At 41.0% G+C, this 26,434-nt stretch overlaps 2 protein-coding genes across 2 annotated transcripts in view; one reads left to right on the top strand and one right to left on the bottom strand.

The window, feature by feature from the left end:
• Positions 1 to 2,528, bottom strand: part of cdc5l (CDC5 cell division cycle 5-like (S. pombe)) — a 38,894-nt gene extending 36,366 nt beyond the window's left edge. Inside the window, exon 1 of the mRNA XM_078399475.1 lies at positions 2,295 to 2,528. Within this exon, the coding sequence (XP_078255601.1) occupies positions 2,295 to 2,339 (45 nt within the window). The 5' untranslated portion in view covers positions 2,340 to 2,528. The remainder of the gene's footprint in view (positions 1 to 2,294) is intronic.
• A 3,065-nt stretch (positions 2,529 to 5,593) lies between these two features.
• Positions 5,594 to 26,226, top strand: LOC144593912 (protein downstream neighbor of Son-like). Its single transcript, XM_078400045.1, has 9 exons — positions 5,594 to 5,891; positions 11,614 to 12,086; positions 13,223 to 13,414; positions 17,737 to 17,915; positions 18,639 to 18,817; positions 19,176 to 19,281; positions 19,904 to 20,026; positions 22,083 to 22,269; positions 22,997 to 26,226. Exons 1-9 carry the CDS (start codon positions 5,594 to 5,596, stop codon positions 23,192 to 23,194), a joined length of 1,935 nt encoding a protein of 644 aa, XP_078256171.1. The 3' UTR covers positions 23,195 to 26,226.
• Positions 26,227 to 26,434: the final 208 nt, after the last annotated feature.

Here is a 26,434-nt window from a genome sequence, read left to right as displayed (position 1 = left end):
GCACCAACAAAGAGAGTAATACAGCAATAGGCTGAGCAGGCTAAAGATCTACTTCAGAACTGACTGAAGTAAGTGGACTGGAACATGTCCAAGACCATTTCAGCCTGAATGAGCATTTCTGAGTCTCTACCAGTTTCATCAGAAATGCATTGGAGATTGTGTTCCAAAGATAATTAGGGTCTATCCTAACTAGAAACCTTAGATGAACATGGAGATACTCAGCATTTCAAATTCCTAGGTATCCATATTACCAGCAATCTACCATGGTGCCTTCCTATTGATGCAGTGATCAAGAAAGCACATCACCGTATTTACTCCTTTAGGCGCCCGAGAAGATTCGGGCCACATGGATTCCCTCACACTTCTATAGACTTGCTGCAGAAAGTATTCTGACAGGATACATCTCAGCTCAGTATGGCAACTGCCCTGTTTTTGTTCATCTGAACCGGCAGAGTAGTCCAGTCCAGTCCATCACAGACTTGTCACCTCTTTCCATCCACTCAATCTTCACGGTGCACATCAGGAAGGCTAGAATTATATAGGAGCTTGAAAATTTGGAGGTCCAGACTTGAGAACAGATTCTTCCCCGCTGTTATCATACTCCTGAACCAATCACCTCTTTCTCACCCATGGAATTGCTGCCACATGCTCTCACCCTGCACTCAATGTCATTCAAGTATTCTGTTATTGCACTGGAACTTTTCCAATACTTCAGATTAAACTACAATCTTTGCACCTTTCTGTTCTTTTGCATTTGTCATTGTATTTATTATTATATCTTTCACTGTCATGTATATTCTGTACTCTGAGTTTCAGGTGAACAGGAAATTAATTGCGTACAGGTATATTTGACAATAAAACTAATCTGTATCTGCTGTATCTGCTGGTCATGGTTGCAGGTTTGAGGAGTAATGATGGAGCCATACTGCAGTTTATAGATTCTACTCATTGCAGCCACAATGTGCCAGTGGTGATGGACTGGAATCTATTTCAAACAGATTTCACAACCCTCCATTATTATCAGCCATGTAAATACTGCAACTGTCAAAAGCAGGTCAGTGATTGAGGATTCTCTGGCGAGTGACTCGCCTCCCAACTTCCCAAAGCCTTTTCATCATCTCTACAAAGTATAAATCAAAGTGTAAAAGCACAAGCCAGGAGTGTGAAGACATTGCTTAGGGTCATGACCGAATGCTCTCTGATTGTCTGGAGGAGTGCAGCTCCAACAATGCTCATCCATTTCAGTGACACAGTATCATACTAAACCTCACATGATCACACCACAGTTGTAATATTAGCAATATGCAAAAGAAACCAAAGCAACTCCCAAAAGCCTTTTCAACCTGTTCCCAAACCAGTGACACTATCATTTAGAAGGACATTTCATGCGGAAAAGCAGCCATCTCTAAGTTCTCCTTCAAGTAACACAACATCCGCCTTAGAAAGACATCATGTTCCTTCATCATTGCTGGTTTTAAATACATACTCACTACCCACCAACGCAGTTAAAATGCCACCAAGAAATACAAAATTTCTTGGTGGCAGCTCACCCACACAATCGCAAGGGCAATTAGAGGGGTTAAAAATGTTGACCTTGCCAGGTACACCCACAATAGACTTAAAATAATATTAGTGCACTGTCTAGACCCCAGCTACTTGCTTGAAAATTATTACCCACCTCCCTTCTAATCTTTCATTGAAAGGAATTGGGTCACCCAATGATCACCCTTGATAAGCATCTTTAAAAATTATCCAAACCACTAAAAAATAACTGATTAAATACAATTTTAGGTGCGTCAGTGTACTGTTAACTCAGATTTTTTTTGAGAAGTATGAAATTGAAAGGACGAATACAAATTGGAAATCCCGGTGACAGTGGCCCAAGAGCACCAGCCAAGTACAGTAACTTGGCCTAGTATTAACTCAAGCCCCAACTCATCATCAATTCATGAAGGATTGAGAAGTAATTTAGTTACGCAAAGGATAGCGAGTCTTTCAAATTGTATCTAAGAGTTGTGGATCCTCAATTATTGAGTAAATTCAAGACTGGGATGCACAGTATCTTAGTAGATAAAGGGAATCGATGAACGTGGGGTTGAAGTGGTGATGATGTGGATCAGCCATGGCATTCGGTAACAGCAGAACAAGGTCGAGGGAACATTATTGTTAATGTTTTGTTTTGTGACCCAGGGGCTGCAAGCTCGCCCAGCATTAACCCCGAACACTAATCCCCAGGCCGGGCCAACCAAGGGCAAGGCCAGGCCCGATGAGCGTAGCGTAGGCCCGCCGCTCACCTCCGTGTTCCTCCAGACACCTCCTTTGATCATTATCCGCGGCATCTTTGCGCTGGTCGAGGAGCCAGAGGAGATCCTCCGGCGTCTTGGTGAGAAGAGGTGTTTAGCTGGTTATCGGTGTGGACAGCAGGCTGCGGCTCGGCGCTCAGCAACGGCTGGGTCCCCGCACACAGCACCACCCGCTGTCCCGGCGGCAACAACACGCCCGACCGCCCGCCCGCCCACTGCCGCTGTGAGCGGAGCCGAGCCGAGCGGCGCCCTCTGGGCCGGCTGATCGTCACTGCAGGCACATTGACCGAGCCGGCGCTTGTGGGTTACAGTCATACAGTGACAGAGTGTGCAAACAGGCCCTTCGGCCCAACGTGTCCACACCGGCCAATAGGGTTGCCAGCAATAGGGTTGCCAGGATTACCACGCAACAGATTGACCTCCCCGGCACTGTGCGAACATCCCTGGAAAAAAAAAACCTCTCATGGTATCAAAGTAAGGAAAGATTAGGGAAACGGTTTCATAGGAATCTGAGGGGTAACTTTTTCACGCTGAGTATGATAGGTGTATGGAACGAGCTGCCAGAGGAGGTAGTTGAGGCAGGTACAATCGCAAAATTTAAGAAACATCTAGACAGGTACATGGACAGGACAGATTTAAATGGATATGGGCCAAACGCAGGCAGGTGGGACGTGTGTTGGTGGGACATGTTGGCCGTGTGAGCAAGTTGGGCTGAAGCGCCTGTTTCCACACTGTATAACTCTTTAAGAGAATCCTTGCTTTAATTTTCAGCAAAAGGAATTGGTTATGGGGAGGATAAAGGATTCGAGGGGATGGGCGAGCTTGCAAAAAAACTTGCAAAATAATAATGCGTTTCACGATCTCAGGAGTTTTGAAAACATTTTCACAAATTACTTTTAGTCATAGAGTGATACAGTACGGAAACGGGCCCAGCGGCGCAACTTGCCCATGCCGATCAAAATGTCTATCTAACCGAGCCCCTTCATAGAACAATACAACACAGGAGCAGCCCTTCACCCAACAATCCCTGCCCATCCATGATGTCAAATTAAACTCATCCCATCTGCCTACACATGGTCTATATCTCTCCATTTCCCTATCTGTATATGTGCCTGTCACTTTCAGCGATGGACAGCAAGTGCTGCTGGAAGATGATCAACTCGGTAAAGGCATAGAAACATAGAAACATAAAGGCGCTCTTTCATCTGCTTGAAATTTGAGAATCATCAGGGAATGTCGCCGACTGGCCCATTCCAGAATGCAGGAATACATGCTGAGAGCCACATTGAAGCTTGGTGCAGCCAATGGCAAGGCTCTGTGGAGGCGGACAACGGTCTAGGCTCCTCCTGCTGCTGAACATCGAGGGGGCATAGTCCAGTAGGGAACAAAGGGAAGGGATGCTCCTTAAATGTTGCTTTCGCAACTACCTCCATCACCTCACCCAGCAGTGCATTCCAGGGACTTACCATTCTCTGTGTGAAAGTTTTTGATCTTATAAATCTCCTTTAAACTTATTCAGTTGTAAACTATGCCCGCTGCTATTTGACATTTCTATCCTGGGAAAAATACTCCCAACCTGATCTCCTGCCTTAACCAACCTGATCTCCCAGTGGCTCAGCACTTCAACTCCCTCTCCCACTCCCAGTCTGACCTTTCTGTCATGGGCCTCCTCCAGTGTCATAGTGAGGCAATAGACAATAGACAATAGGTGCAGGAGTAGGCCATTCAGCCCTTCGAGCCAGCACCGCCATTCAATGCGATCATGGCTGATCACTCTCAATCAGTACCCCGTTCCTGCCTTCTCCCCATACCCCCTCACTCCGCTATCCTTAAGAGCTCTATCCAGCTCTCTCTTGAAAGCATCCAATGAACTGGCCTCCACTGCCTTCTGAGGCAGAGAATTCCACACCTTCACCACTCTCTGACTGAAAAAGTTCTTCCTCATCTCCGTTCTAAATGGCCTACCCCTTATTCTTAAACTGTGGCCCCTTGTTCTGGACTCCCCCAACATTGGGAACATGTTTCCTGCCTCTAATGTGTCCAATCCCCTAATTATCTTATATGTTTCAATAAGATCCCCCCTCATCCTTCTAAATTCCAGTGTATACAAGCCCAGTCGCTCCAGCCTTTCAACATACGACAGTCCCGCCATTCCGGGAATTAACCTAGTGAACCTACGCTGCATGCCCTCCATAGCAAGAATATCGTTCCTCAAATTTGGAGACCAAAACTGCACACAGTACTCCAGGTGCGGTCTCACCAGGGCCCGGTACAACTGTAGAAGGACCTCTTTGCTCCTATACTCAACTCCTCTTGTTACGAAGGCCAACATTCCATTGGCTTTCTTCACTGCCTGCTGTACCTGCATGCTTCCTTTCATTGACTGATGCCCACTGCAAATTGGAGGAACAGCACCTCATATTTCGCTTAGGCAGCTTACACCCCAGAGGTATGAACATTGACCTCCAACTTTAGATAGATCCTCTGTCCCTCTCTTCCCCTCCCCCTTCTCAGTTCTCCCACTGTCTTCCTGTCTCCAATTACATCTTTTCTTTGTCCCACCCCCCCCCCCCCCCCCGACATCAATCTGAAGAAGGGTCTCGACTAGTTGGATTAGTACAGGTGTCAGGGGTTATGGGGAGAAGGCAGGAGAATGGGGTTAGGAGGAAGAGATAGATCAGCCATGATTGAATGGCGGAGTAGACTTGATGAGCCTAATTCTGTTCCTACCACGTATGACTGAAAACTGTAATGTCCAGGTTCAGGAACAGCTTCTTTCCTACAGCCATTAGGCTATTAAACACTGCAACCTCAAATAAGCTATGAACTACATATACTATTATTTTTATTATTGCACTATTATTGTTTGTTTTTTATGTGCACCTATGCTTGTGTGTGTGTGTGTGTGTGTGTGTGTGTGTGTGTGTATATATACACACACACAGAACTTTTTCTTCTCATTTTGTATATATTGTTTACAATGTGCTACGTTTACATATTCTGTTGTGCTGCTGCAAGAATTTAATTGTTGTAACTGGGACAATAAAACATTCTTCATGTTGCATGTATTTGATATTTTTATGACTGTTGGCAGATTAATTTCCCTCCTGGGATAAATAAAGTTCCTATCCTTCTGCTTGACCTTCTGCTCATGGTCCAGTGATGAAAGAGTTAAACTACAACTCCCATGATGCTCGTGGCGGCGATGCGTCTGTTGACGGGCGGCGCACTGCAAGCTGGGATGTGAGTTCCCCCCTCCCCCGCCCCCAGCCCCGGCCGCCGTCATCATCATGGTGGGCACCTACTGCTGCGTCCCGGGCTGCTTCAACAACACGCTCAAGAACAAGGAGCTCTCTTTCCACGTCTTCCCCAAGGACGAGACGCTGCGAGATGTCTGGATCTGCAACTTGTCGCGACTAGACGAGAGGAAATTTAGTGTGTGGCAGCCGAAAGCCCATCACAAAGTGTGCGACGCTCACTTCGCAGGAGGCAAGAAGACCTACATGAACAATGTGCCCATCGTCTTCCCGCTGAAGGCCGAGAGATTCCGCAGGAAGGAGCAGGCCAGCCAGTCCCCGCCCTCAGCAGGTACAACACCCGCTTCCAACCCCGCGTCAAACGGCCAGGGTAAAACTTTAATCCTTGGTTCAGTGCCGGTTTCACAAATGGAAATTGCTTATTTATCCAGGTTACAAGCAACGTTTATCTGTTGGTATTACATAGAATCCGTCTTCAAATAGATTAATTACACAGATGGGGAGATTTCGATATGAACGGTCTGAACTACTCTATTTACAGTACAAACAGCTTTCCAGTCGTGCAAACGTATCATAAAATTTGTTTTGATTGCGTAGTTTCTTGTTATTTTTTGTGTTGTAATGGCCATATTTTGGAAATGTCTTTGATATACAACTGCTATGTTTCTAATTTAGTGCATGGCGTCTTTCCTAATAAGAAAACAATGCTCATTGAAAGGGTATTTTGTATGAGTTGAATGTGCCTCTTTTTAATTTTTTCTGTTTTCCCCTCCCTCTGTGTACAGGCACAAACATAAACAGAACCGAGTTAAGAGATTTCAAATTCTTACTGCCCCAACCCTGCATGGCAAACCCCACATCCTTGGCAGAATCACTCCCAATGAGACTTCTCCTCAGTTACATATTCCGCCACAGAAACACAATAATCTAGTTATTTAATTAAAATTGAGGTGAAGTTAAAAATTGGCAAAGTTATTACTCTAGTTGCTGCCTATATTTTATTGTGACAAATCTATTCCTGGTGAATGCTAATAGACCTGGGTATTTCTTTACTGAGTGGAACAGAACACAGCATGAAATGCAAGTTGATTAATTTTACTCTAATGATTACTAAAATCATTGTTATTCAGTAATTGGAATTATGATAGTGCATGGAATGAAAATGCTATGTTTAGGTGATAGAGGTATTGCTGTGTTATTGGAGGAATGTACTGCGAACATGGCCCAAACTTGTGTCTGACCTAGAAAACTTTTTTTATTGTACCTGCCTAAACTACTTCCTTTGACAGCTTGTTCCATATATCCACCAATCCCTGTGTGGGAAAAGTTTCCCCTTGGGTTCCTATTAAATCTTTCCCTGCTCACCTTAAACTTATGCCCTCCAGCTCTTGATTCCCCTACCATAGGAAAATTCTCTGTACTTTCACCTCATCTATTCCCCTCGTGATTTTATACACTTCTATTCATCTTCTATTGGTGTAAACAGTGAGCTGAAGGGCCTGTTTTTTGTGCTGTGAGACAAAATATATCTGAGGATCATGAGTCTTTGGAACACTTACTGTAACATGAAAAATAGAAGCAGAAGCAGCCTCTTTTGCCTCCTCTTGTTTGCAGAGGGGGGACCTCATTGAAATTTACCGAATAGTGAAAGGCCTGGATAGAGTGGATAGATGTTTCCACTAGTGGGAGACTCTACAACCAGATGCCATAGCCTCAAAATAAACGGACGTACCTTTAGAAAGGAGATGAGAAGGAATTTCTTTAGTTAGAGGGGGGTGAAATTCATTGCCACAGACAGCTGTGGAGGCCGTCAATAGATTTTTAAGATGGAGTTTGATAGATTCTTGATTAGTACGGGTGTCAGGTAACGGGGAGAATGCAGGAGAATGGGCTTGTGCGGGAAAGATAGATCAACCATGACGGAATGGCGGAGTAGAGTTGATGCGCCAAATGGTCTAATTCTGCTCCGATAATGTGCACATTTTTGAACATCGATTTTTACCTTTGTCGTTTCCTGCACTTACCACTTCTTTCTTTGCTCACTTAATGTACAAAAATCTGACATTCTATCTTTGAATATACAAAATTAATAAATATCCACAACACCTTTGGGTAGAAAATATCTATAGTTCAGTCTGTCTGGGTGTATATTTATTATCTCAGTCCTGAAATTATGAGCTCTGGGGGAGAGCCAGCAGCAGCTTCTGAAGTGTGTACATTGGCAATTTAATGTGGAAATCCTGAAGTTGTTGCCAGTAATTCTCCTTTCCTCCACTGGGTGCATTGTTTCTTTAGCATAATCTGTAGAGGTGAACGGATGAGAACAAGACAATTACATTTTTACGTCTAAAGAAGGGTCTCGACCCAAAATGTCATCCATTCCTACTCTTCAGAGATGCTACCTGACCCACTGAGTTACTCCGGCTTTTTGTGTCTATCTTCGGTTTAAACCAGCATCTGCAGTTCCTTCCTACACATTTATATATTTTAATGCATTTTAAAAATTCAGGAAATAACACGTTTTGCATGAGTTGCAATTGAGATTTTTAATGCTGCACTAAGCCATAATTACTGTTTAACGACTTCTAATTCTAATTTTATAAATGTGGATTATTATTCACTCGGATAAACATTTCAAAGTTTTATACATGCCTAAAATATTTATTTTAATTCTTTGTGTAATATTTTTAACATAATCTCATGCAGAATTGCCATTTTTTTAATGCTTAATAAAATGTTAAAAAAGTTAGTACATAAATAATTTATCTTTTTTCCATCTGAATTTGTGAGAATTCTTTGCATGTGATTAGCGCTTCACATATTTCATAGCATGACTGTCGCAGAATGCCAGGAATCCCTTAAATCTGACATAAGTTTATCTGAGCGAGAAATTCACACCTCAGAGATTACTGGATTTAAAAAAATGCTGCTGACTCAAAATTTCGATCAGAATCATCCTGAAGGTGAATACCCAGGCATTACAATGATTTAATCATACTGAATTCCCAGATAGTCCCAATTTATCTTGTGACGTTGTAACTATTTCTGCTCATGGACACATTAAAATATCAAATTTTAACATTCAATTTTCTAGCTCATAAAGGGACATCCATCCCTACCATTATCTTTCTTTTCCTGATTCTGCCTATTTTTAAGCCTGTGCCTCTGCAAAGGCTTTTGCATAAGGTGCTAAAATCTCATTTAATGCAGTCTTTTAACATAACAGTTATGACCTTTTATTGATTTGTATGAAGCAAGCACCAAATTGCAAGTTATTTGCAGCCCCTGAGGTAACTGTATCAGAGCTGCTGAAATAGCATCTCAGACCACCGCCTTCCTTTCTGTTTAGCATTAGGACAATAGCAGGCTTTAACAGCACAACACAAAGTAATTCGTTCATTTAAAAGAAATAATTTTAATCCAAGGATATGAAGCATTAAGAACCATCCTTCGAGTTGTAATGATGGAATGTCAGGTATAAAGCAGATTTGCAGGGGGTGGGATCCAATGCGGACCTGAGGCTGGTGAAAGGCTGGACGTCGGTGTGGATTGTAATGGAAGAAATTTATGTGGACAGAATAGGCATGAAAGGGAGCAAGGAAGGACTATAGATTTGAATAGCACTCATCTATCAGGCCTCTTGCATTGAAATAAGGCAGATGAACTCAGGGCATGGATAAGTACATGCCTCTGGGATGTTGTAGCCACTAGGAAAATCTGGTTAAGAGAGGGACAGGAGTGGTAGCTTAATGATCCAGGGTACAGGTGCTACAAGAGAGATAGAGGTTGGGGTAAAAGAGGAGGGGTGTTGTCAGATTTGTGAGACATGACCTCCCATGTACAAAACCATGCTGACTATCCCTAATCAGCCCTTGCCCATCCAAATGCCTGGATAACCTATCCCTCAGAATACTCTCTAGTAACATTCCAACTACAGATGTTAAGCTCTTTGGCCTATAGTTCCCAGCATTTTCCCTGCAGCCTTTGAGTCAGGACAAAGATATTTTTTAAAGTTTATTTGCATCTGAATTGTCACCAAACATGATCAGTATTGCACAATAACCAAAACAATGTAATCATATGGTTAATTCTTCCTGCGGCATATGTTGTCAATGGTGTTCATTAAGGATTTTTTTTTTTGCCTTTTCTATTTCAGTGCTCCATAATTTAAAGTAAGATATTAAACGTTCCTATTTCTAGACATTCTGGGGCAATAAGAGTATTTTTAGAATGCAAATGTAACCTTCCCACTGATGTTGTGTTCCACTCACATGACTGACACTGAAACACAACAGCTCTGAATTGATGTCTTAAATCTCCAGTCAATCTCTTTGATATCACTGTATAATCTGGAATAACAATATGTGTTTAAGGATAGGACGTGTGTGCAAATTTGTGTCTTTTATTGGGATTTTTTTTCTCTCTCCCACCACAAACAGAATGGAGATATTTGGCAAAAGCATAATAGTAATGTTGTGTAATGCTCCACGTCAACCGATTGCCAGATTATACGCTGTCAGTTCCATATGCTACTGTGTTTTCAGGAATGGACACCTAGTTACCATTTTCCATTGCATAACCCCCCTCTAGGAGTACATCCTAGCAGAACCTAGTGTGGAATGAATGATCCTGGATCATGTTAAACTACTTCTTCCATTATAGATGAGGCTCTTTCCATACCAGGGCATCGGAGATGTCCTCATTCGTTCGGAAACGGGGGTTTCCCTCTTCCATTATTGATGAGGCTCTCACTAGGGCCTTCTCGATATACCACAGCTCCGCTCTTGCTCCCCCTCCCTCCATTCGTAACAAGGACAGAGTCCCCTTTGTCCTCGAGTTCCGCCTCATCAGCCGTTGCATACAACATATAATCCTCCAACATTTTCGCCACCACCAACGGGATTCCACTACTGGTCACATCTTCCCATCTCCACCCCTTTCTGCTTTCCGCAGAGCCCGTTCCCTCCGAAACTCCCATGTCAACTCGTCCATTCCCACCCAAACCACCCCCTCCTCAGGTACTTTCCACTGCAACCACAGGAGATGCAACACCTGTCCCTTTACCTCCCCTCTCGACTCCATCCAAGGACCCAAACAGTCTTTCCAGGTGAGGCAGAGGTTCACCTGCACCTCCTCCAACCTCATCTACTGTATCCGCTGTTCCAGGTGTCAACCTCTCTACATCGGCGAGACCAAGCGCAGGCTTGGCGATCGTTTCGCTGAATACCTCCGCTCAGTCCATCTTAACCTACCTGATCTCCTGGTGGCTCAGCACTTCAACTCCCCCTCGCATTCCCAATCTGACCTTTCTGTCCTGGGCCTCCTCCATTGTCAGAGGGCCAGTGCAAATTGGAGGAACAGCACCTCATATTTTGTTTGGGTAGTTTACACCCCAGCGGTATAAACATTGACTTCTCTATCTTCAGATAGTCCCTGCTTTCCCTCTCTATCCCCTTCACAGTTCACCCACTAGTCTTCCTGTCTTCGACTACATTCTATCTTTGTTCCGCCCCCTCGTCTGAAGAAGGGTCTCGACCCGCAACATCACCCATTCCTTCTCTCCTGAGACGCTGCCTGACCCGCTGAGTTACTCCAGCATTTTGTGTCTACTTTCTACTTATGATCTAGCCCTTTACTAGGTGTAACCATTAAAATAGCACCTTTTAGTTTTTTGACAATGCATAAAATTGACCCGAAGTTAATGACCAGATTTTGATGTATCGACTAAAACAGGGCAGATTTGCTTGTTAGTTGATTGTAGGGGTGAAATATATGTTTTCTGGTCCTAGGAAAAAGGTAAATGTTATTTTGTGGAAATCAACACTGGCTTACAGGAGTACAGCTCCGGAAGAGACTGCAGGGTCAGTTCGAAGAAGAAAGTGCAAAATAACTTATTTTCGGATGGATAAAAGACCATCTATACTTATTTATTGTGTCTTCCTCATGTTATCTTTTCTTTGCCTGTTAAATATCACCATTTGAACCTTAAACAGTTTCTCAAGTGCTAACTAGCATAAACTGTCATATCACCAAGCTTTCTTATTTTCATTTAGGTCAGCTGACACACGGTGGAAACCATTTTAACTATCCCCAGAATGTCTTGGCATTTCATAAGAAGGCAAAACAAAAGTATGGCCAGAGACAACAAAAGGATCTTCCAAAAATAATTAAAGTTCCTTTTGCTGGTCCTTCAGTTCAGAAGGAAGGATCAGTTGTAGCATCTTTATCATTGAATCATCAAGAAGGTGAAGATGAAAAAGCACGTTTTGAGGCTGCACAGACACTATTGGATATCTTCAAAGTTAATTCGGGCTATGAAGGCGTACAGGTGACCTCTGTGTGTGAGGCATTGCAAAAAATAAATGAAAAGCTGAATACGGAGATTGCTGATTTGAAAGATGAACATGGGTATCTACAGGCAGAATATAATCAAATTAGCGGGGAGTTGAAGAGATTTAAAGATGGTGAATCCCAATGTTGCAGTCAGAGTCCACTTTATTCAACATCCCCTTGGCTGCAGCTTAAAGTAAGTTTGGAACCTACAAATGCAGTTAATATTGCCAAGTAAATTAAATATATAATGTCGCATAAAAAAATATATTTATGATTCTGTAGAAAGGAACTGCAGATGCTGGTTTATACTGAAGGTAGACACAAAGTGCTGGAGTAGCTCAGCGGGCCAGGCAGCAGCACTGGAGAAAAAGGATGGGTGGTGTTTCGGGTTGGAACCCTTCTTCAGACTCCAATCTGAAGAAGGGTCCTGTCCTGAAACGTCACTCATCCTATTTCTCAAGAGATGTTGCCTGACCCACAAGGTTACTCCAATACTTTGTATCTATCTTCTTCATGTTTCTGATTCTTCTACTATATTTAGAAATTAATTTGGTGTTTATTTAATTATTTTTTAGCAGGTGCAAACAATTTAATATATAATGTCCCAATGATTACATTTTTCATGTATTGAACACGTGTTATCTACAGATTCTGTATTTTTTTTAAAGATCTAGGAAGCATTTGGCTATGAGAACATATCAGCTGTGCATTTCTGATACATACATGTTCTCCTTTATCTCACCAGTAATATAATTTTCTCTAATTCCTGAATTCTTGCTTCGTGCTTGGTCTGAGTTTTGGGTGATTTACTGTTAAAATAAATCACGAAACAAAATAGTAAAAAAAAATAGAAGAATGATTGAATGTCTGACTGTCAACAGGCATGAGACGAGAGTAATGGGAGGACGGGACAACATCCCATGTCAAGTGCTAACATAGTTAAGATTGTTTTGTTGTTATATTAGACCAAGTGGACCCGTTGGGCCCAAACCACTCCTGCATTTGTGCAGCACCCTCTCTTCCCCCACTCCCTCCTCTCTTCTCCCCCCCCCCCCCACTCCCCTCTCACCCCCAACTCTCTCCTCCCCCCTCCCCTCTCTGGTTCAACCATTCAGATTTCTCTGCAAGATGCAATGATGTTGCCGTGGGCTGAGTTCCGCACAGCAGAAGATGCCTGTCGCAGGCAGTCATCAGGCACCCAAACACTTTGTATTTACAGGCTGTAGGCAAATCAAGTGTTCGTAATGTGGGGAAGACCTATAACCTGTGTCAATACCTTTTATTGAATAAATTCTTGAGTTAAATTGCTTTAAAAATGTACTCTTTTAGGAATCGGGTGAATGTAGTGAACTTCAGCCCAGTGTTTACTCAGATGGCTATACTGATTGGAGTATAAAGACAAGAATCCTCATTACCTCACCTACTCCTTTATCCTGGGCAAAAGCGTATAACAACGTGTTATCAGACGGTGGATCCACAAATGGAATGGCAATGAAAGCTGAAGAAGTTCACATTAAACAGGCAAGACATTTTTTCAAAGTTGGTTTATTCATTATGAGTGGCATCACTTTGACATGAAGCTATTTTGCTGTTAATAATTACAATATGAACATGGTGAAATTGTGAAAATTAGCAAAATTCTCCCTTTGCTTTCTTAAATTGCCTTCCACTTCAAATATTAAAAGGAACCTTTTGTATAGGAATTCTGTAGAAAAAAAATTATTGTGTGAAGTATTATAATTATCAGCATGTTCGACTTTCTGTCAGGAAATCTTTTATTTGGTGGTTTCCTTGAATTTGATCTGTGTGATTAGACAGTATGTGTGAGTGCCTCTCTATGCTGCACTGGACCATTTGAACCATACGAACACATGTCAGGCTGTTGTTCATCGACTGACTAATGGTAGTACGGAAGGCAAATTCAATGCTCGCATTTATATCAAGAGGACTGGAATACAAAAACATAGATGTAATGCTGAGGCTCTATAAGGCACTGGTCAGGTTGCATTTGGAGTACTGTGAGCAAATTTGGGGCCCATATCTGAGGAAGGATGTGCTGTCTCTGGAGCGGGTCTAGAGTAGGTTTACAAGAATGATTCCAGGAATGAGTAGGTTAGCTTGTGATGAGCATTTGACGGCACTGGGCCTGTACTCGCTGGAATTTAGAAGGTTGAGGGGGGACCTCATTGACAATTACAGAATAATGAAAGGCATACATAAAGTTGATGTAGAAAGGATGTTTCCACTGGTGGGGAAAGTCTAGGACTAGAGGTTATAGCCTCAGAATTAAAAGGCGCTCTTTCAGAAAGGAGGTGAGGAGGAACTTCTTTAGTCAAGAGGGCAGTTAATCTGATATTTTTAAGGCAAAGATAGACAAATTCTTGATTAGAACAGGTGTCAAGGGTTATGGGGAGAAGGCAGGAAAATGAGATTAGGAGGCAGAGACCAGCCATGATTGGACGACAGAGTAGACTCGATGGGCCGAATGGCCTAATTCTACTCCCATAACTTTTGAATTACAGCTTGGTGTTCAACACCAACATTTCCTCTAAACATCATCAAAATTAGGGAACTGGGTCTCTGCTCATCCTTATGTAGTTGGATCCTCTTGACTTCCTCTTCAGTAGACCACAATCAGTACGAATTTAGCAACAACTCTCTCCTGGAAGACCATCCTCACAGGAGTATCTCGAAGGTGCGTGCTTCGACCATCGCTCTACTCTCTTATACCCAAGACAGTGTAGCTGTACACAACTCCAAAGCCATCCTTAAATTTGCAGAGGATACCACTGTTGTTGGATGAATAACATAAACGATGTGTCAGAGACAGGTGATAGATCAATAATCTGATTGAATGGTGCCAGAATGACCACACAGAAAGTGGTAGACATTGCCCTGTCCATCACGGGTATTGGCCTCCCCACCATTGAAGAGATGCACAAGAGGCGCTGCCTTAAAAGATTATTTAGACAACATTTTTTGTTGTATAATGCAAATTATCTTCAAGACATAAAAAGTGTTATTTTCATTTCTCTATCACAGTTTTCACTCATTAAGAACATATTGATTTTCATCAGCTTTTTGTGCTGCTACATATTACAGTGGAGTGGGTCTTCACTTCTGTCTTCTGTACATTTAACAAATTGTCAAGGGGGAAAAAGTAATACTTTTTTAAAAAGTAATTACATCAGATGAAATATTTTGCTTATAAAGGAACACCGTTGGCATTCTTGTCCTTAAAAGTTCATTGAATTGTTACCTTAATTGTACAAATCTCCCCAGTTATTCCTTTTATTCCTTGTTTATCTAGTTGGGTTAGAGATTTTTTTGTTTTAGAGATGTACTGTATAATGGGCATGGCTTGTTTTTCTGACAAAACCATAAGAAGTATCAGGAGGTGTTCTTAACAGGAAGACGATTGCCCTGTTACTGATTTCTCTCGTATGGTATCTTCCCTGTAGGAATTTGTTGGGCATCCTATAGGTCATCTTTAAGTGATTCATTAACTATGTTCCCCCTTCGCTGTTGGAAATAACAGTGTTCACTGGTGTTGGTCCATTCACCACAATCCCTTCCCACAGGAAAAAAGGGCTTGCACAATATGGATGATTATAACATCTGTGCCATGTAAATGCCATGCAATAACCATTTTAATCTAGACCTCCTTGTAACCCTCTCCTCTCAGCATTACTTTGTTAAATCCCATGCCAATGAATGTTGGACACAAATCCAATTAGTTACCTAAGTACTGCAGATACAAGAACCAATTTAAGGTTGGAAGTGACCTGCCTCCTGATATCCAAATGCCTTATTTGGACTAATCAAGAGTGTGATAGACTTAAGCTTTTGGGCAGATTTATTATGGATCCACATGTGCGCCTGTCAAAACTCTGATTGGATTTCGCACTTTGTAAATAATATGACATGTATGTAATGTATTAAATATTCCAAAGCATTTGACAAGTAATAAATTGCAGATGGGAATAATGATCTCTTAAAGAATACATAGTATCAGCAGTTTTGTTTTTACAAATATTATTAAATGAGTGCAAATTACAAAATAAAATGACAATATCTCAAAAGGAAATTGGTTGTTTTTGGAATAACCAGCAAATTAATTGTATAATTATAAAGAAAATATATAGCAACCTAAACCAAAGATTAAGGAAAAAGTGCCTTGCTTTGACCTCATGAATGTGAACTATTTGATAATATGCAGACCAGTCATTAAATATTTGAAACCAACAGTTTGAAACTACCAACTACAAACCACGGTCACTGAAATTTTGACTCACTGAGAGGATAATTAGTTGTGTTGGATTGCCAGTCAATAAAATTAAGTAAAACTGCTGACGTGTCCAAAAAGAAACTGTTCTTTTTAATTATATGCAGTTGCGCAGCTGTTACTGTGCTGCCTCAAAGTAAAAGAGACTGGCATTTTGAACCTATCCTCGGGTTTAGTCTCTGTGGAGTTTGCACATTCTCCCTATGATTGCATGGGTTTTCCTCGGGTGCTTTGATTTCCACGCACATGCCTGTGACGTCCCAGTTGGTAGGATAATTTGCTCTGTATATTACTCCTGGTGTGGGTGGGTGATAGGATAATTGCAGAGAAGTGGAGTGATGAAGATGTGAGGAAAAATGGGATTGGTGCAGGAGGGGTGCTTGACGTTTTGCATGGATGCAATGATTTAAAGAGCTTATTACTGTGCTGCATGTCTTTATGACTAATGTTCAAATTTCTTTTATTCTTAGAAGTAGAAAATATCTTTTTGAGGGGTAATTGAAATATCAGTTAATAACAGTATTTAATATATTGATAGAAACACATTTCCAAAAACAAGCCCTTTTAAAAAAAAAATAGTGAGACTTGCATTTCTCTGATGCCTTTCAAGTCAAGAGTGTTTTATTGTCATACGTGTCCCAGATAGAACAATGACATTTTTACTTGCTGCAGCACAACAGAATACGTAAACATATGACAACAATGTTCCAAAACACTGCTGTCAATGAAATAACTTTGCGTTGTTTGTTGTAGTGTGGGGTGAAAAGCGTGACATATTTGCAATCGATGTTCCATGAATGGGAACATGGTGATAACCAGATAATCTTTTTTTGGTGGGGATAATTGAGGGATATTTTCAAGAACACTCTACACTTCTCTGAAGCCCTTTTGCAGCTTAGACTTCTGTATTAGAATGTCTGTCTGGTTTTAGTGCTCAAAGCACCAGAGTGAAATCCACTTATTGAGGTAAGAATGAATCTTTTGAGCAACGACTGACATTCCACTAGTATGCTTCCTTATGATGGTTTTCATTTATCACTTTAAATTGCTCTGAAAGTGACACTTCTCAGCCAGAAGAATGTCATCAACTTTTAAATAGCGCAGAATACATGTCCCAGGAAAAAAAACTAGACAAGCAGAATTCATGATTTTTCATGTGGGTCATTAAAATTTATACAAATTCATGCCAGCTTTGAGATGATTTAGGCTATGAAATGGACAAATGTGTTTCTTTTGGTCCTGAAAATGCCAGAAATTATTGTCTCTTCAAACCACTTCACTTGGAGTTCTGTAATGTGATGCTGCAGATGCTGGTACAAATCGAAGGTATCATAAAATGCTGGAGTAACTCAGCGGGTCAGGCAGCATCTCAACGTTTTAGAAATGTCTGTTCTGTGAAATATACGACTTTTCGCTGTGCAGGTTTCTGACCAGAAATCAGTTCAAAAACAGTAGAAATTCATCCTTTATCACTTTTACCTACTGTTATTCCTTCCTATATATCATAGCAAATGCCTTACTTTTCACAAGTTTTATTTTTGTTTGTTCATTAATTCAGGAACCCGATGATAGCCCAACAGCAACATGTGCCTTCCAACAGAGTCTGAGATACTGGATGTACCCAAGGCTGCCCTGGCTGCAGCTTTTCCCAAGAATTGGAGTTAACAGTGTATCAATTGATGATGCCTTACAGTGGAATCCAGATTACAAGATACAGAATATTCTAATGAAAGACTGGTAAGCCAATAATAAACAGTCAGAAAAAAATGACACGCAGAGAAAAATATCCAGCATTTGAGTCCTAATTTTCAGTTGTGAGAAAATAATTGACAAATGTGCCATATGTATGTTCAGTCATCTTTGGTTTTAAAATGTTTGTTCTTTGCTTGTGGAATAGTTACACAATTTTAAATGAATTTTAAAAGTTAAAATAGTTACATGCCTTCCATTGTGCAGATATCTGACTAGATGTCTGCTCAAAAATAATCAAAATTTATCCTTTGTTTAATAGAAGTTCAACCTTCATAAGATAGGACCTGTCAAAGAGATTAATTATTGGCCTAGTATTAATTGCACTTTTTAATCAGTTGAAAATTCTTGCTGAAATTAGCACTAGTGCCAATGTCTCAAAATCAATGCAGTTACACTAATGAAATAGCTTCTGGATGGGGATAAATATAGGATGGGCCCTACGCTACACCTGCATTGAAACTGTCAAAACAGATGCAAATGCGATGACTCATTGGTTCAACCAAGCAGCCATGATGCTGTTTCACTTAAAATTCTAGTGAAAACTGATGACAATATGATGATATTTGTGAAGAATTTGGTCTGAATATGAGACATTTTAGTCTTTTAAAATACATATTTCATTTAAACCTGTTTATGGTATCATTCTTTGTGGCTAAAGGAATGCAAATAATTTTCATACACTGAAACCTGCAATAAATTCTCTTTTAGGTTGTCGACCTTTAGCTCACTCTTTGACCTTCTGCAATCTGGTCATTGCCCTTTCTTTTATATCTGTACCTACCAATTCACAGTACTCTTCAGGGCTGCTTTTGAATCCAGAAGAGAATCAATTACTGCCTTGTTGTATCCAGCAAGTGTGGAAGTTTTGGATGCAATGAGATTGTCAGGTAAAAATTACTTGTGCATTATTCATTTTGGATCAAATCTAATAGCACAGACATGAAAAATCTGAATTGTGTGTTTTTAAAGTTTTTATGAATATTGATTGTACATCCTTGCTAACAATTCCACCATTTTAATATTTTAACCTTTCACGTAGCTGCCTATAACCAATAGTATAAGTGCAAAAATTGATAAATGTGAAAGAAACTGATTTTGCAAAAGCTAATTCACAAATTATGCATCAAGTATTGACTATAATAAACAATGCTATTTTTGAACTACAATTTCGGAAGTGATGATTAGATTTGTTTTCTAGAGAGAAAACAGCCTATATAATTTCCTTGTTCATTTCATCTTGTGCAGAAGTTGTCTTTTCAACATATTTGGTGGAGCACTCTCAGGAAAGTGGTCACATGAACCTTTCTTTGCTAGAAGGGTATGGATTAATGCATCTTAAACCAGGTTTCCTGTAAGTAAACCAATATAAAGTTATTCTTTCTTTGCTGGGAATTGTTTTGCCATTTTGCTACTGTCTTTTAAATTTCCAGTGTGCACTGGACTTTTTGATGTTTCCAATTTTTGTTTCTTGGTGGTATAATTGCCTTGGAATAAACTTTGTATGCCTTTATCTTTCAGCCCATAGACTTGTCTTGTGATTGTGAAGCACTAAATGCAGGCACACAATGACAAATGATTAATTTTCCAATTTATATTATTTGCAGAGCACATTAAATGCTCTCAAACACAGACTGCAATGTATTTAAATTAATAGAAGGTGTTCTAATCTTGATGTTGAAATTTAACACCAAGACATCTCTGGTTCTAATCATTATAAGGCACATGGAGATTTGGAATATATTTAGAATAGCATTGATCTATAATTATATTGTGAACCATCAGAAGTAGTTAAAAGTTAAGATGTAGTTGTATCTCCCCCACCCCCCACCTATTGTATTCATACAGCTCCAAAGGCTAAGTGGCTGATGTCCCAAGTTTAAAAAGAAGCAAGTCGTTTTTGATCACAATATTTAACTAACAATTATCTTTTAGTTAGTTGGATTGCATAAGTATTTTAAAGTTTCTCTCTTTAGTAGAAATAACGAAGGAAGTGTTAACCAAACAGTGACTAATACACATTCTTTATGGATTGAAAAGACTTCTGTGACAGAATCTGAGGAAGGTTTTGCTACAGAAAACTCATCAGGATGCTCTCTGTATCCTTTGAATATTTGTTTGTTTCTTTTTTTTACTAGCCAAGTGTGCAAACAAGACAAACCCTACGGGTTCATTAGTGGTTAACCTTAGAGATCCACTTAAGAGTAGTGTTGATGTCAGGCTTTTGGAAGAAGCCACAATTCCACACAGATTTTGCTCAATAGAACAACTGGAAGTGAAATAGAATAAATTGTGATTTTTGGGTGAAAATGAAATGCCTGAGATGTAGCTCCTATCAAACTAATTGTACTTATTCATTCAATAGCACAACTATGTAGATTTGATCCTTCAGTTAATCGTGCTGTGATGACTAATATAACTGATGGTGATTGGGATCCTACACTGATCTTGATGTTCTAAGAAATGAGGAACTACTGGTACACAGCAAAGATTCAAAGTCAAAATAGTTTTATTCTGAAATGCCACTCAAGCATATTAGAACATTGAAATATAATTCTGTTACAATGATTTAATGCAGAGTAATATTTGAAGCACTTTATGTAGCACTGCTCACATTCATATCAGAATGTCCCAAGGCTTTTTACAGCATCACGTGGAAGCAGAACCTTGTTCTTCATGGATGCCTGCTATGCACAACATGATAACCACCAGATAATATTGTGCAAAACAAATTTTGGCAGGACAAGAGTACATTTTCTTGCTCATCATGGGGATCTCTTGCTGCCTTAAACTTTACCTGGAACACCATGTTTACCAGTGCAGCACTCTTAATTCTGTACTGGAGGATCAGCCCAGATGTTTTTCCTCAAATCTGAACCCATAAACTTCTGCCTTGATGGTGAGAATACTGCAAAGGTGAGATCTAATGAAGAAAAATGCTGCACTTAGTACTGGTGAGTACTAGTTGGCACAACATAGATTTCAGCAACTGGTTATAGTTGATCCTTAAGTCTACTGCTTTCCACAAATCCATCACTATTTTATTGCTCCTTGCTTCTAGTCATTTATCTTGTATTTCACTAGTACATAATTTCTGTTATATAATTCATGTGTTCCATTTACTTTGCTATAGCTATTTTGTGCTTCAGTGACAGTCCACATTCCATTGAATTAATGTTAATGAAATATGCAATGTGTTATTACATAAACTTTATACTGTCATTTCATTTAGACTTGGGCATTCTAATAAGTTTCTGAATAGCTTTATTCTAATTGTTCAAACTTGGAGTTCAATTGTCTCTGCTGAACTTGCTGACACAGAACATAGAAAAGTATAGCATTAGAACACAGGCCCTACAGCCCATAGTGTCTGTGTCAAACATGATGCCAAGCTAAACTAATCTCTGCCTACAAACGTGATCCATATTCCACCATTATATCTATGTGCCTGTCTAAAACCTATCTAACCAACTTATAGTTGAATTTCAAAATTCCTCCATGGCTTTACTCTTCTGAAACAGCTCCAGTTTCTACTATTCAGATTTTGTCATTCCTTCAGTTCTGGTCTCTTAATCAAATGAATTCAACTGCAACTGTGACTTCAGCTCCCAGGGACCTGCATTTCAGAATCTGTATTCTTCTATCATAGATGAGCCCCTCACACATTCTTGCTCTTGCTACCCCATCCCACTCACAACAGGAACAGGGTCTCCCTAGTCTTCGCCTTTCATCCCCTCAGCCTTCGCATACAGCACATAATCCACTGGGAATTTCACTACTTCCAACTAATCACTTCTTCCCATCCGTCGGCATAGACCCTTCCCTTGGTGTAAACTAGCATCTGCTGTTCCTTCCTATATTCTTCCTCTTAAGTTCTCTTCAACACCTATCTTTGCTTTTACCATCTGACCTAATATGTCCTTGCAGTTTAGTGTCAGTGTCGTTTGGGAATGCTCCTATGAGGTGCCTTGTGATATTTTGCCTGATTAATGATATACATGTGAAGTTACATGTCCTTTCATTGTTTGTTATTATACATTACAAAAACTTGCATGATGGAGAATGAAAGAAACCAAGAGTAGAATATCTCACTCTAATAGTGATATCAAATATTTTTTGTAAACATGAAGTGTATTTCCTTATCATTGTAACCAGACGTCATCAACAACAGGATAAGCAGCTTGAATTCCTAGTTGTTGTTGAAGGGTCCTCTGCAGAATCCTTGATCACCTTTTTGATGAATTCGTCACATACAGTTGCACAAGACGGTGCACAAAGAGGCCTGCCACCAACATTGCTTTGCCCAGTTGCCTTCCCTGGAGCTTCTTTGCAATTGCTACAGGTAAATTTCTTCCATTCTAACATTAAATGGCTGAAGCTGCCAAAGGCAACTGAAAAGTATTGCAAAATAATTTTTTGAAAAAAAATGGTATTACTTTAAGTGCCAATTTTATAGATTGGATATAATTTAACAGTGATCACAGTTGTATGAACCTATAGTATTGCTTCCAAATCTTGTTATGAAATCGGCATGGTGGCGCAGCGGTAGAGTTGCTGCCTTACAGTGAATGCAGCGCCGGACACTCGGGTTCGATCCTGACTACGGGCGCCGTCTGTACGGAGTTTGTACGTTCTCCCCGTGACCTGCGTGGGTTTTCTCTGAGATCTTCGGTTTCCTCCCACACTCCAAAGACGTGCAGGTTTGTAGGTTAATTGGCTGGGCAAATGTAAAAATTGTCCCTAGTGGGTGTAGGGTAGTGTTAATGTGCGGGGATCGCTGGGCGGCGCGGACCCAGTGGGCCGAAGGGCCTGTTTCTGCGCTGTATCTCTAAATCTAAATCTAAAAAAAAATCTTAGAAAAATAGAGTTGGAACGTAGCACGGTTGTAGGAATTGGGTTGACCCAGCAAAGGGTGAATGTCAGTTGGAAAAGCCATCAGGAAATATTTACACTGGATGGATACATGCGCGGGCGGTATCAACTGAATATAGCAAATAATTTACTCTTCCTAGTCCACAATCGGTACTCAAACCACTTAATCATAATTTTATTTACTTTCCCTTTTAAAGGTTGCCAATACATGTGGAAAAGTCAAGAGTTGCCTTGGTTCTATCGACTCAAACAGTTTAGAGATTACAGGTCCCATTCTTCCTCACTCTATCGACTGTATTAATCGTATTCTCCAGTCTAATGAATATGGTGAAACAGTAACTGTTGTTAACGTTCATGAGTGTACCTCAGTCTTCAATGTACATTTACCTAGTTAGTGTTTGGCTTTTGACTAATGTTATAGATGTTAATATATAACTAACATGGCATATGAAGGAAACCCAATGGATATGAACTGTTATAGAAACATAGAAACATAGAAAATAGGTGCAAGAGTAGGCCATTCGGCCCTTTGAGCCTGCACCGCCATTCAATATGATCATGGCTGATCATCCAACTCAGTATCCCGTACCTGCCTTCTCTCCATACCCCCTGATCCCTTTAGCCACAAGGGCCACATCTAACTCCCTCTTAAATATAGCCAATGATCTGGCCTCAACTACCTTCTGTGGCAGAGAATTCCACAGATTCACCACTCTCTGTGTGAAAAAAAACGTTCTCATCTCGGTCCTAAAAGACTTCACCCTTATCCTTAAACTGTGACCCCTTGTTCTGGACTTATAGACAATAGACAATAGGTGCAGGAGTAGGTCATTCGGCCCTTCGAGCCAGCACCGCCATTCAATGTGATCATGGCTGATCATTCTCAATCAGTACCCCGTTCCTGCTTTCTCCCCATACCCCCTGACTCCGCTATCCTTAAGAGCTCTATCTAGCTCTCTCTTGAATGTATTCAGAGAATTGGCCTCCACTGCCCTCTGAGGCAGAGAATTCCAGATTCACAACTCTCTGACTAAAAAGGTTTTTCCTCATCTCTGTTCTAAATGGCCTACCCCTTATTCTTAAACTGGCCCCTGGTTCTGGACTCCCCCAACATTGGGAACATGTTTCCTGCCTCTAACATGTCCAACCCCTTAATAATCTTATACGTTTCGATAAGATCCCCTCTCATCCTTCTAAATTCCAGTGTATACAAACCTAGTCGCTCCAGTCTTTCAACATATGACAGTCCCACCATTCCGGGAATTAACCTAGTAAACCTACGCTGCACGCCCTCAATGGCAAGAATATCCTTCCTCAAATTTGGAGACCAAAACTGCACACAGTACTCCAGGTGCGGTCTCACTAGGGCCCTGTACAACTGCAGAAGGACCTCTTTGCTCCTATACTCAACTCCTCTTGTTATGAAGGCCAACATTCCATTGGCTTTCTTCACTGCCTGCTGTACCTGCATGCTTCCTTTCAGTGACTGATGCACTAAGACACCCAGATCACGTTGCACGTCCCCTTTTCCTAACTTGACACTATTCAAATAATAATCTGCCTTCCTATTCTTACCACCAAAGTGGATAACCTCACACTTATCTACATTAAACTGCATCTGCCATGCATCCGCCCACTCACACAACCTGTCCGTCACCCTGCAATCTCATAGCATCTTCCTCACAGTTCACACTGCCACCTAGCTTTGTATCATCGGCAAATTTGCTAATGGTACTTTTAATCCCTTCATCCAAGTCATTGATGTATATTGTAAATAGCTGCGGTCCCAACACCGAGCCTTGCGGTACCCCACTAGTCACTGCCTGCCATTCTGAAAGGGACCCATTTATCCCCACTCTTTGCTTTCTGTCTGTCAACCAACTTTCTATCCATGTCAGTACCCTACCTCCAATACCATGTGCTCTAATTTTGCCCACCTTGTTGAAGGCTTTCTGAAAGTCAAGGCACACCACATCCACCGGCTCTCCCCTGTCAATTTTCCTAGTTACATCCTCAAAAAATTCCAGTAGATTAGTCAAGCACGATTTCCCCTTCGTAAATCCATGCTGACTCGGAACGATCCTGTTACTGCGATCCAAATGCTCCGCAATTTCGTCTTTTATAATTGACTCCAGCATCTTCCCCACCACTGATGTCAGACTAACTGGTCTATAATTTCCCGTTTTCTCTCTCCCTCCTTTCTTGAAAAGTGGGATAACATTAACTACCCTCCAATCCACAGGAACTGACCCGGAATCTATAGAACATTGGAAAATAATCACTAATGCGTCCACAATTTCTAGAGCCACCTCCTTAAGCACCCTGGGATGCAGACCATCAGGTCCTGGGGATTTATCAGCCTTGAGTCCCATTAGTCTACCCAAAACTTTTTCCTGCCTAATGTGGATTTCCTCCAGTTCCTCTGTCACCCTAGGATCTCTGGCCACTAGAACATCTGGGAGATTGTTTGTATCCTCCTCAGTGAAGACAGATCCAAAGTACCGGTTCAACTCGTCTACCATTTCCTTGTTCCCCATAATAAATTCCCCTGCTTCTGTCTTCACGGGACCCACATTTGCCTTGACTATTTTTTTCCTCTTCACATACCTAAAAAAGCTTTTACTATCCTCCTTTATATTATTGGCTAGTTTACCCTCGTACCTCATCTTTTCTCCCCTATTGCCTTTTTAGTTATCTTCTGTTGCTCTTTAAAAGAGTCCCAATCCTCTGGCTTCCCACTCTTCTTTGCTATGTTATAATTCTTCCCTTTTATTTTTATGCTGTCCTTGACTTCCCTTGTCAGCCACGGGTGCCTCTTACTCCCCTTAGAATCTTTCCTCCTCTTTGGGATAAATTGATCCTGCAACTTCTGCATTATTCCCAGGAATACCTGCCATTGCTGTTCCAGTCTTCCCTGCTAGGGCCTCCTTCCAGTCAATTTTGGCCAACTCATGTCTCTGTAATCCCCTTTGCTATACTGTAATACTGACACCTCCGATTTTCCCTTCTCCCTCTCAATTTGTAGAGTAAAACTTATCATATTGTGGTCACTGCCTCCTAATGGCTCATTTACCTCGAGTCCCCTTATCATGTCAGGTTCATTACATAACACTAAATCCAGAATTGCCTTCGCCCTGGTAGGCTCCAGTACAAGCTGTTCTAAGAATCCATCTCGGAGGCACTCCACAAACTCTCTTTCCTGGGGTCCATTACCAACCTGATTTTCCCAGTCTACCTGCATGTTGAAATCTCCCATGACCACTGTAGCATTACATTTGTGACATGCCAATTTTAGCTCCTGATTCAACTTGCACCCTATGTCGAGGCTACTGTTTGGGGGCCTGTAGATGACTCCCATTAGGGTCTTTTTACCCTTACAATTCCTCATCTCTATCCATATAGAAGGATGAGGGGGGATCTTATTGAAACATATAAGATAATTAGGGGATTGGACACATTAGAGGCAGATAACATGTTCCCAATGTTGGGGGAGTCCAGAACAAGGGGCCACAGTTTGAGAATAAGGGGTAGGCCATTTAGAACGGAGATGAGGAAGAACTTTTTCAGTCAGAGGGTGGTGAAGGTGTGGAATTCTCTGCCTCAGAAGGCAGTGGAGGCCAGTTCGTTGGATGCTT

The sequence above is a fragment of the Rhinoraja longicauda genome, chromosome 5 (genome assembly GCF_053455715.1).
Source record: "Rhinoraja longicauda isolate Sanriku21f chromosome 5, sRhiLon1.1, whole genome shotgun sequence".
In the NCBI taxonomy this organism is placed as follows: domain Eukaryota; kingdom Metazoa; phylum Chordata; class Chondrichthyes; order Rajiformes; family Arhynchobatidae; genus Rhinoraja; species Rhinoraja longicauda.
The sequence above is the reverse complement of the archived record's forward strand: the minus strand, read 5'-3'. Positions and strand labels throughout refer to the sequence as shown.